Here is a 10688-nt window from a genome sequence, read left to right as displayed (position 1 = left end):
TGCAATTTCTGTCTAGTACAACAGAAAGACTTCAATAGAACATAGAGCAATTAATGCAGATCATTGTAATAGTTGAAAAGGCTGCAATCCAGTTTCTAGTGAATGTGCTTGCATTTCTTTCTTTAGAAAGATTTTTCTAGACAAAAGTTCAATGGGGATTTCATAGTCCAATTAAACCATTACTGTCTGGGTATGCTGTCACAAGCACATTCAGCACAAAAGCTGAAAAAATATACTGTATATTGTAATCCAAATGACAAAAACAAATGGTTAATTTATGCAAATCCCAGTTTTATGGTTGTACAGTTAAATAGAAGATAAACGCACACCATAAACGTACTGTGGACAGGTCGTGAAATCTACTCAAAATGGGGAAGGTAAGTTAGAGAATACTTTTAAATACCATTATTTGAAGGATTGACTTAATAATTTTTAAGTGTACACCAGATTATTTTTGTAGACCTTAATATTCATAAATCATCAGTTTAGCAATAAGGATGAAAATGAATAAGTGCTCTTAATATTTCACATACAGTAACCTTTTATCTAAATCCATATACGCCTATCTAAAGAGAATCTGTCAGTAGTATCAAGCCTACTAATAATTATTAGTTTCTCTTAATATGTAAATGAGCAGTTAAGATCCATGGGCAGGATATAGATCTCCCAGAGACTCTGCCTTCAGAGTGTATTTTAAAGGAAAGACGGTGTTACCAATGTGATACAGGTTGATCAGTAAATAGACATTACATATTTCACATTGGTAACTCTCCCTTTTTAATATAAGTCTAGAGGCAGAGATCTTAACAGATAATTTATATATTAAGAAAAACATAGATTTCTCTGGAATATATATAGAATCGCAGATATCAAGGTATCACTTTATTCAGCTTTCTGTTATCCATATGCCTATGCAGACAGCTTAGGAAATGGTTGATCCTAATGATACATTCCCTTTAAATGTACAAAATGTTTACCATAATTAACAGTAAGCAGAAAAACAAATCTTTCAAAGAAAGTAAGGAATTAAAAAGAAATAGATATGAAACTTTTTATTATACAGAGCATAACCATTATGTGTATGAAGTTTCAAAGTAGGTGTTCCAAAAACTTAGCCATGTCCCCCTCTTGCTCCCCACTGTCCTGTGTCCGGCTGGCTGTATCACTAGTGTCTACAGAAGGACAAAGCATTCTTCATCCCCGCCCCTTGGCTAAACCCCAACTCCTACAGCCCACCACCAGCAGAAAATAATGAAAAAAAAAAAACAGAATAGCAGATTTTATCACCGTGTCTTCTCCAGAATTTTTACAAAACAGGTTCTGTAGACTAATAAATAGTGAGGACAATTATATTTTTTTGTCTTCTTTACCTTATTTCATGGCTTGGTGTTCCTTTTAACTTTAGTTTTTTACTACTTACTGCAAAAAAACAAATTAGTAATTTAATTATAAATTATTTTATTATTCAGTCAAAATTATATTAAAACATTTTTCAACATTATTCTACATTTTCTTTCATGAAACGAGAAATTGCATTTTATGGTATTGTAAAATGGTGCGTGATCACTGAAGATAATATTGGCAATCTAAATGCATTGCTACACAAAATAAAACACAGCACCGAGGAAATTTGTGAAAACATTATTTATATCCAAAATGGGACAGGAGGACCTGATAATTGTGTCCCCCCGATATCTCTTGGTTAGTTCCCCACACTCATGTTGTAAGATCTAGAGAGAGGGAGCCGCTTCTCACCAATGATTGGAAAGGAATTCCTTCTTCTTTCTTTTCAATGGCTCCAACACTGACACACAAACTAATCTTAGCACAAAAGTGTTCATTCTTCTCTACAAATAATCACAACTATAAAACTTCCCATCTTAACAGATTATCTTTTATGAAGACAAAAACTTCCAGGGCCGCTCTTACGAGTGCAACTGTGACGCTGCTGATCTACACTCTTTCTTCAGTCGCTGCAATTCTATCCGTGTGGAGAATGGAAACTGGATGATCTATGAACATTCTAACTACAAGGGACACCAGTACTTTCTAAAGAAAGGAGAATATCCAGATTATCAACAGTGGCTAGGTTTCAATGACTCCGTGAGGTCGTGTCGATTGACCCCACAAGTAAGTTCTTTTTTTTCAACATAATCTCCCTGCTTTTCAATACAATTTGTCTATCTAGCAATTAGATTTCTTCTTTCCTCATTAAAAAATATTTTAGGGCTGAGCTGCGAGTCATGAATGCACCTCTATCTTTACCTCTTCATCCTCATAGGTCCACTATCATTATCATAATCCTCTGTCACTGGTCTATGAAACAGACGCGGGGCGTGGGCGGTGTACCTGTCATGTCCTGAAATGTGCTCTAACCGCACCCTAGGCATTTAGACTGACAGCCAGCTATGCAGCATGTTTGTGCAGCAATGTTGGTGCAGAGAAGTGAGCACTGCCATTCTCACTGTATAGTGAGTGGTGAATGTCCTTATGACTGGAAGTGAGTGGCCACAGGGAAAATACAAGTTCCTTTTGTCTCTGTAGCCACAGCACCAGGAATGCAACATATCAACACTATATATAAACCAAAAAATTGGAGTGCTATACAACATCATTAAAAATATATCATTTTTTATTATTAACATGATTTAAAAGACATATTTCATATTTGATAATAATGATAGGTTCCACAAGGACAGAGCCTAGAAAAGAGCCAAAAAACCCTGGTATTTACCAGGGTTTATAGAGTTTTTTCATTATAACTAACATTATCTTTTTCTAATATGTCGATCGCTTACCACTGTCCACTGTGATTGTACACTGACTGTTTGTCCATCCCAGTTTTTTGGCACTTTTCCAGGCTCTCTGTCCTTGTGCAACCTTTCACTATGTTGAATATGAAATATGTCTTTTAAATCATGTTAATAATAAAAAACATTTTTGATATTTTTAATGATGTTGTTTAGCACTCCAATTTTTTGGTTTATATATATTATTATTATTATTTATTGTTATAGCGCCATTTATTCCATGGCGCTTTACATGTGAGGAGGGGTATACATAATAAAAACAAGTACAATAATCTTAAACAATACAAGTCATAACTTGTACAGGAGGAGTGAGGACCCTGCCCGCGAAGGCTCACAATCTACAAGGGATGGGTGAGGATACAGTAGGCGAGGATAGAGCTGGTCATGCAGCGGTTTGGTTGATCGGTGGTTACTGCAGGTTGTAGGCTTTTCGGAAGAAGTGGGTCTTCAGGTTCTTTTTGAAGGTTTCAATGGTAGGTGAGAGTCTGATGTGTTGTAGTAGAGGGTTCCAGAGTAGGGGTGATACGCGAGAGAAATCTTGTATACGATTGTGGGAAGAGGAGATAAGAGGGGAGTAGAGAAGGAGATCTTGTGAGGATCGGAGGTTGCATGTAGGAAAGTACCGGGAGACGAGGTCACAGATGTATGGAGGAGACAGGCTGTGGATGGCTTTGTACGTCATGGTTAGGGTTTTGTAGTGGAGTCTCTGGGCAATAGGGAGCCAGTGAAGGGATTGACAGAGGGGAGAGGTCGGGGAATAGCGGGGGGACAGGTGGATTAGTCGGGCAGCAGAGTTTAGAATAGATTGGAGTGGTGCGAGAGTGTTAGAGGGGAGGCCACAGAGCAGGAGGTTGCAGTAGTCAAGGCGAGAGATGATGAGGGCATGGACTAGGGTTTTTGCAGATTCATGGTTGAGGAATGAACGGATTCGTGAAATATTTTTGAGTTGAAGTCCGCAGGAAGTGGAAAGAGCTTGGATATGTGGTTTGAAGGAGAGATCAGTGTCAAGGATTACCCCGAGGCAGTGAGCTTGTGGGACTGGGGAGAGTGGGCAGCCATTTACTGTAATGGATAGGTTCGTTGGGGTGGTCGCGTGAGATGGGGGAAAGATGATGAATTCTGTTTTGTCCATGTTAAGTTTCAGAAATCTAGCGGAGAAGAAGGATGAAATAGTGGACAGACATTGAGGGATTCTGGTTAGAAGGGAGGTGATATCTGGTCCAGAGATGTAGATCTGTGTGTAGTCAGCATAGAGGTGATACTGAAAGCCATGAGATTCTAAGAGCTGTCCCAGGCCAAAGGTGTAAATGGAGAAGAGCAGGGGCCCTAGGACTGAACCTTGTGGGACTCCGACAGATAGAGGGCGAGGTGAGGAGGTGGTGTGTGAGTGGGAGACGCTGAATGTCCGGTCTGTTAGGTATGATGAGATCCAGGATAGGGCCAAGTCTGCGATGCCAAGGGATGACAGGGTCTGTAATAATAGGGAATGGGAATGGGAATATATATGATAGGAGTTTACAACCAGTGACTTGTCCTAATGTAATAATATATGGGGGTACACAAATAAATACATACAAATGTTCCCAGCCATAGTAAGAGTTAAATCACTTTCTGTGAGTCTATTTCCATATTAACACTATATTTGCAGGTAAACAGCATTTCTGGACATGACAATTTCTCTTTAAGAGCTCACTTAAATATGTTAGGGTAAACTTTAAATTCATTAAGCTCGCGCACCAAATTACACAAAGTTATTCTGTCTTTTAGCACCGTGGCACATTCAGAATTAGGGTTTATGAGAAAGAAGATTTTGGAGGTCATATGATGGAATTCATAGAGGACTGTCCACATGTTCAAGAGCAGTTCCGTTACAATGATATCTACTCCTGCAGCATCCCAGAAGGCCAGTGGATCTTCTATGAAGAGCCCAGCTATCGAGGAAGACAGTACTACCTGAGGCCTGGGGAATACAGAAGATATTCAGAATGGGGAGCAAGCAGTCCCAGAGTTGGCTCCTTCAAGAGGGTTCTGGATCTTTATTGACGTCTTCAAGTGAAATATGAAACACAGTTGTAACAAGAAGGAATAAAATCAGTGTTGTGATCTTTAATATATGCAGTTTAATTTCTTTAAAAAATGAATAAATGTAAGGTCATGCATTTGGGTAGAAGAAATAAGATGTACAATTATGTGCTTAATTCTAAAACTCTGGGCAAAACCGTCAATGAAAAAGACCTGGGTGTATGGGTGGATGACAAACTCACATTTAGTGGCCAGTGTCAGGCAGCTGCTACAAAGGCAAATAAAATAATGGGATGCATTAAAAGAGGCATAGATGCTCATGAGGAGAACATCATTTTACCTCTATACAAGTCACTAGTTCGACCACACTTAGAATACTGTGCACAGTTCTGGTCTTCGGTGTATAAGAAAGACATAGCTGAACTAGAGCGGGTGCAGAGAAGAGCGACCAAGGTTATTAGAGGACTGGGGGGTCTGCAATACCAAGATAGGTTATTACACTTGGGGCTATTTAGTTTGGAAAAACGAAGACTAAGGGGTGATCTTATGTTAATGTATAAATATATGAGGGGACAGTACAAGGACCTTTCTGATGATCTTTTTGAATCTCGGCTTCAGGAAAATGGCCGCTGCGATGTCCATCTGCGCACGCGCGGCATCACGCGGCCATTTTCCTGAAGCCCCGGGAAGCAGGAGACTCCATCTGCGCACGCGCAGCCTCAGGAAGATGGCCGCACCCACCGAGAAACCGCTGAATACCGGGGAGCGCGCTCTTTTTGTACAGCTGCGCAGTGCATTCGGCACTTGCGCAAGCAAGAAGCACTACGCCACCAACGGGAACATAAGCAAGATGTGGGGGAAGAAACAGCGCTGTGACCACGCCCTTCCGACCTGACCAGCCTGATTGACAGGCGAAAAAGGCCACTTTTGTAAGGTATTTCGGCAGCATAGGTAGGGAATCGGGGGACAAAAAATACCCTATTGTAATGCACAGCTCAGGCCCTATTTAACGGTATTTTTATCTCCTACTGAAAAAACGGGGTGACAGGTTCCCTTTAAGCCTGACAATGCCTTTATAATAATAGATAGGCATTGAAAACTGGGGGACATTTGGATAAAGTTGTGGGGGTAGGGCTGGCTCAAGATTTTCGTGGGCTCAGGAAACACGGAATACTTCATAGTACGGCGATGTGTTTGATGGCAGGTGGCGCCTCCCACTGGCAGAGACACTTTTGCGTACTATCAGGGGCCCTGTGCCAGTGACGTTGCCAACGAGAATGCCCCCCTACCTGATGAAGAAACCTGCACTTTCATCTGCACCTTTCTCTTTGTCACCGTGTAAGGTTGTATTGTATGCGGGAAGGGGAACCTGACTTTCAGCAGGGTCAGATTCTGGCTGTGTAGAGTGCAAGAGGAAAGTAGTGATCTGGGTCAATGTACCAGCAGACTAATCTAGCAGTGGCTGTGCAAAGGGCAGGGTGAGGAGGAAACACAAATCTAGGCCCAAATAATAAAGTAGGCTAAATGCAGATCAAAATTGGTAACAGGACTAAACAGGCGGCATTGCTTGGTGGAGGACAACTGTAATGAGTGGCAGACACAGTTAGTAGGCCCAAATACTAAAGTATGGAAAGAGGAACACATGGGCTACTTGCACAGTGAACAAGTCTGTATGATCATGTTCACACACCACCAAGAAACCTGAAGACACAAAAGAGAATAGTAAAACCAAAAACACTCAGTATGAAAAAATGTTGCAGTAATCCGCAAGTGCTAGTAAAAGATGTAAAAAACAGGGTATTTGGTTGATACGTTTTTTGCAAAAAATGTATACTAAGCTGCTCTACCAATCTTCACGGTATACCCTTATCAGAGCAGTCCTAACTAATGTATGCAATCCCTATCTGATGTATTTAAAAACCTGATCATCTGTATATAACCTGTGTGAACAGGGTTCAGAGAGGAAAAATCCATGTGTGCATACAGGGTAGAACAGCTTTTGTGCAGATAGCCCAAGAGGAGTGGTGGAACTCCCCAGTCTTGTAGACACAAGAGAACAATTATGGAAACAGGAACACATGGGCTACTTGCACAGTGAACAAGTCTGTATGATCATGTTCACACACCACCAAGAAACCTGAAGACACAAAAGAGAATAGTAAAACCAAAAACACTCAGTTTGAAAAAATGTTGCAGTAATCCGCAAGTGCTAGTAAAAGATGTAAAAAACAGGGTATTTGGTTGATACGTTTTTTGCAAAAAATGTATACTAAGCTGCTCTACCAATCTTCACGGTATACCCTTATCAGAGCAGTCCTAACTAATGTATGCAATCCCTATCTGATGTATTTAAAAACCTGATCATCTGTATATAACCTGTGTGAACAGGGTTCAGAGAGGAAAAATCCATGTGTGCATACAGGGTAGAACAGCTTTTCTGCAGATACCAAATACTAAAGTAGGCTAAATGCAGTTCAAAATTGGTAACAGGACTAAACACGCGGCATTGCTTTGTTCAGTGGAGGACAACTGTAATGAGTGGCAAACACAGTTAGTAGGCCTAAATATTAAAGTAGGCTAAATGCAGTTCAAAATTGGTAACAGGACTAAATATGCGGCATTGCTTGTTCAGTGGAGGACAATTGTAATGAGTGGCACACACAGGTAGTAGGCCCAAATACTAAAGTAGGCTAAATGCAGTTTAAAATTGGTAACAGGACTAAACGGGCGACATTGCTTTGTTCAGTGGAGTGCAACTGTAATGAGTGGCAGACACAGTTACTAGGCCCAAATACTAAAGTAGGCTAAATGCAGTTCAAAATTGGTAACAGCACTAAAGGGGCGGCATTGCTTGTTCAGTGGAGGACAACTGTATTGAGTGGCAGACACAGTTACTAGGCCCAAATAATAAAGTAGGCTAAATGCAGTTCAAAATTCGTAACAGGACTAAACGGGCGGCATTGCTTTGTTCAGTGGAGGACAACTGTAATGAGTAGCAGACACAGTTAGTAGGCTCAAATACTAAAGTAGGCTAAATGCAGTTCAAAATTGGTAACAGGACTAAAAGGGCGGCATTGCTTTGTTCAGTGGAGGACAACTGTAATGAGTGGCGGACACAGTTAGTAGGCCCAAATACTAAATTAGGCTAAATGCAGTTCAAAATTGGTAACAGGACTAAACGGGCGGCATTGCTTTGCTCAGTGGAGTACAACTGTAATAGGTGGCAGACACAGTTAGTAGGCCCAAATTATAAAGTAGGCTAAATACAGTTCAAAATTGGTAACAGGACTAAACGGGTGGCATTGCTTTGTTCAATGGAGGACACCTGTAATGAGTGGCAGACACAGTTAGTAGGCCCAAATACTAATTTAGGCTAAATGCAGTTCAAAATTGGTAACAGGACTAAACGGGCGGCATTGCTTGTTCAGTGGAGGACAACTGTATTGAGTGGCAGACACAGTTACTAGGCCCAAATAATAAAGTAGGCTAAATGCAGTTCAAAATTCGTAACAGGACTAAACGAGCGGCATTGCTTTGTTCAGTGGAGGACAACTGTAATGAGTGGCAGACACAGTTAGTAGGCCCAAATATTAAAGTAGGCTAAATGCAGTTCAAAATTGGTAACAGGACTAAATGGGCGACATTGCTTTGTTCAGTGGAGGACAACTGTAATGAGTGGCAGACACAGTTAGTAGGCTCAAATACTAAAGTAGGCTAAATGCAGCTCAAAATTGGTAACAGGACTAAACGGGCAGTATTGCTTTGTTCAGTGGAGGACAACTGTAATAAGTGGCAGACACAGTTAGTAGGCCCATATTCTAAAGTAGGCTAAATGCAGTTCAAAATTGATAAAAGGACTAAACGGGCGGCATTGCTTTGTTCAGTGGAGGACAACTGTAATGAGTGGCAGACACAGTTAGTAGGCCAAAATACTAAGGTAGGCTAAATACAGTTCAAAATTGGTAACAGGACTAAACGGGTGGCATTGCTTTGTTCAGTGGAGTACAACTGTAATGAGTGGCAGACACAGTTAGTAGGCCCAAATACTAAAGTAGGCTAAATGCATTTCAAATTTGGTAACAGGACTAAACGGGCAGCATTGCTTTGCTCAGTGGAGGACAACTGTAATAAGTGGTAGACACAGGTAGTAGGCCCAAATACTAAAGTAGGCTAAATGCAGTTCAAAATTGGTAACAGGACTAAACGAGCGGCATTGCTTTGTTCAGTGGAGGACAACTGTAATGAGTGGCAGACACAGTTAGTAGGCCCAAATAATAAAGTAGGCTAAATGCAGTTCTAAATTGGTAACAGGACTAAATGGGCGGCATTGCTTTGTTCAGTGGAGGACAACTGTAATGAGTGGCAGACACAGTTAGTAGGCCCAAAAACTAAAGTAGGCTAAATGCAGTTCAAAATTGGTTACAGGACTAAATGGGTGGCATTGCTTTGTTCACTGGAGGACAACTGTATTGAGTGGCAGACACAGTTATTAGGCCAAAATAATAAAGTAGGTTAAATGCAGTTCAAAATTGGTAACAGGACTAAACGGGCATCATTGCTTTGTTCTTTGGAGGACAACTGTAATGAGTTGCAGACACAGTTAGCAGGCCCAAATAATAAAGTAGGCTAAATGCAGTTCAAAATTGGTAACAGGACTAAATGGGCGGCTTTGCTTTGTTCAGTGGAGGACAACTGTAATGAGTGGCAGACACAGTTAGTAGGCCCAAATACTAAAGTAGGCTAAATGCAGTTCAAAATTGGTAACAGGACTAAACATGCGGCATTGCTTTGTTCTTTGGAGGACAACTGTGATGAGTGGCAGACACAGTTAGTATGCCCAAATGCTAAAGTAGTCTAAACGCAGTTCAAAATTGGTAACAGGTCTAAACGGGCAGCATTGCTTTGTTCAGTGGAGGACAACTGTAATGAGTGGCAGACACAGTTAGTAGGCCCAAATAATAAAGTAGGCTAATTGCAGTTCAAAATAGGCAAGTGGAGTACACAGGCGGCAAAGATTTGTAATGCGGAGGACAGTTGTCATGTGTGGCACGGACAGACAGGCAGACAGAGGCCTAAAATAAAAAAGTAGGCTAATGTCAGTTTAAAATGTGTTTGAGTAGTACACAGGCTGCATAGCTTCGTAAAGCGGAGGACAGTTGTAATGTGTGGCACGGTCAGACAGGCAGACAGAGGCCTAAAATAAAAAAAGTAGGCTAATGTCAGTTTAAAAATATTTTGAGTACTACACAGGTGGCATATCTTTGTAAAGCGGAGGACAGTCGTAATGTGTGGCAAGACAGAGAGGCAGACAGAGGCCTAAAATAAAAAACTAGGCTAATGTCAGTTCAAAATGTGTTTGACAAGTACACAGGCGGCATAGCTTCGTAAAGCGGAGGACAGTTGTAATGTGTGGCTCGGTCAGACAGGCAGACAGAGGCCTAAAATAAAAAAAAGTAGGCTAATGTCAGTTCAAAATGTGTTTGAGTACTACACAGGCGGCATAGCTTCATAAAGCGGAGGACAGTTGTAATGTGTGGCACGGACAGACAGGCAGACAGAGGCCTATAATAAAAAAGTAGCCTAATGTCAGTTCAAAATGTGTTTGACTAGTACACAGGCGGCATAGCTTTGTAAAGCGGAGAACATTTGAAATGTTTGGCACGGGCATACAGGCAGACAGAGGCCTAAAATAAAAAAAAGTAGGCTAATGTCAGTTCAAAATGTGTTTGAGTAGTACACAGGCGGCATAGCTTCATAAAGCGGAGGACAGTTGTAATGTGTGGCACGGTCAGACAGGCAGACAGAGGCCTAAAATAAAGAAAGTAGGCTCATGTCAGTTCAAATGTTTTTGACTAG

The 10688-nt window shown here is 41.0% G+C and overlaps 1 protein-coding gene across 1 annotated transcript; it reads left to right on the top strand.

The window, feature by feature from the left end:
- The first annotated feature begins 279 nt into the window (after positions 1-279).
- LOC138644855 (gamma-crystallin-3-like) lies at positions 280-4920 on the top strand. The gene is made up of 3 exons (XM_069733741.1): positions 280-377; positions 1888-2130; positions 4578-4920. Exons 1-3 carry the CDS (start codon positions 369-371, stop codon positions 4851-4853), a joined length of 528 nt encoding a protein of 175 aa, XP_069589842.1. The 5' UTR covers positions 280-368; the 3' UTR covers positions 4854-4920.
- The last annotated feature ends 5768 nt before the right edge of the window (positions 4921-10688 follow it).

Source organism: Ranitomeya imitator, chromosome 7 (assembly GCF_032444005.1).
Source record: "Ranitomeya imitator isolate aRanImi1 chromosome 7, aRanImi1.pri, whole genome shotgun sequence".
In the NCBI taxonomy this organism is placed as follows: Eukaryota; Metazoa; Chordata; class Amphibia; order Anura; family Dendrobatidae; genus Ranitomeya; species Ranitomeya imitator.
This window is presented reverse-complemented; position numbering and strand designations above follow the sequence as displayed.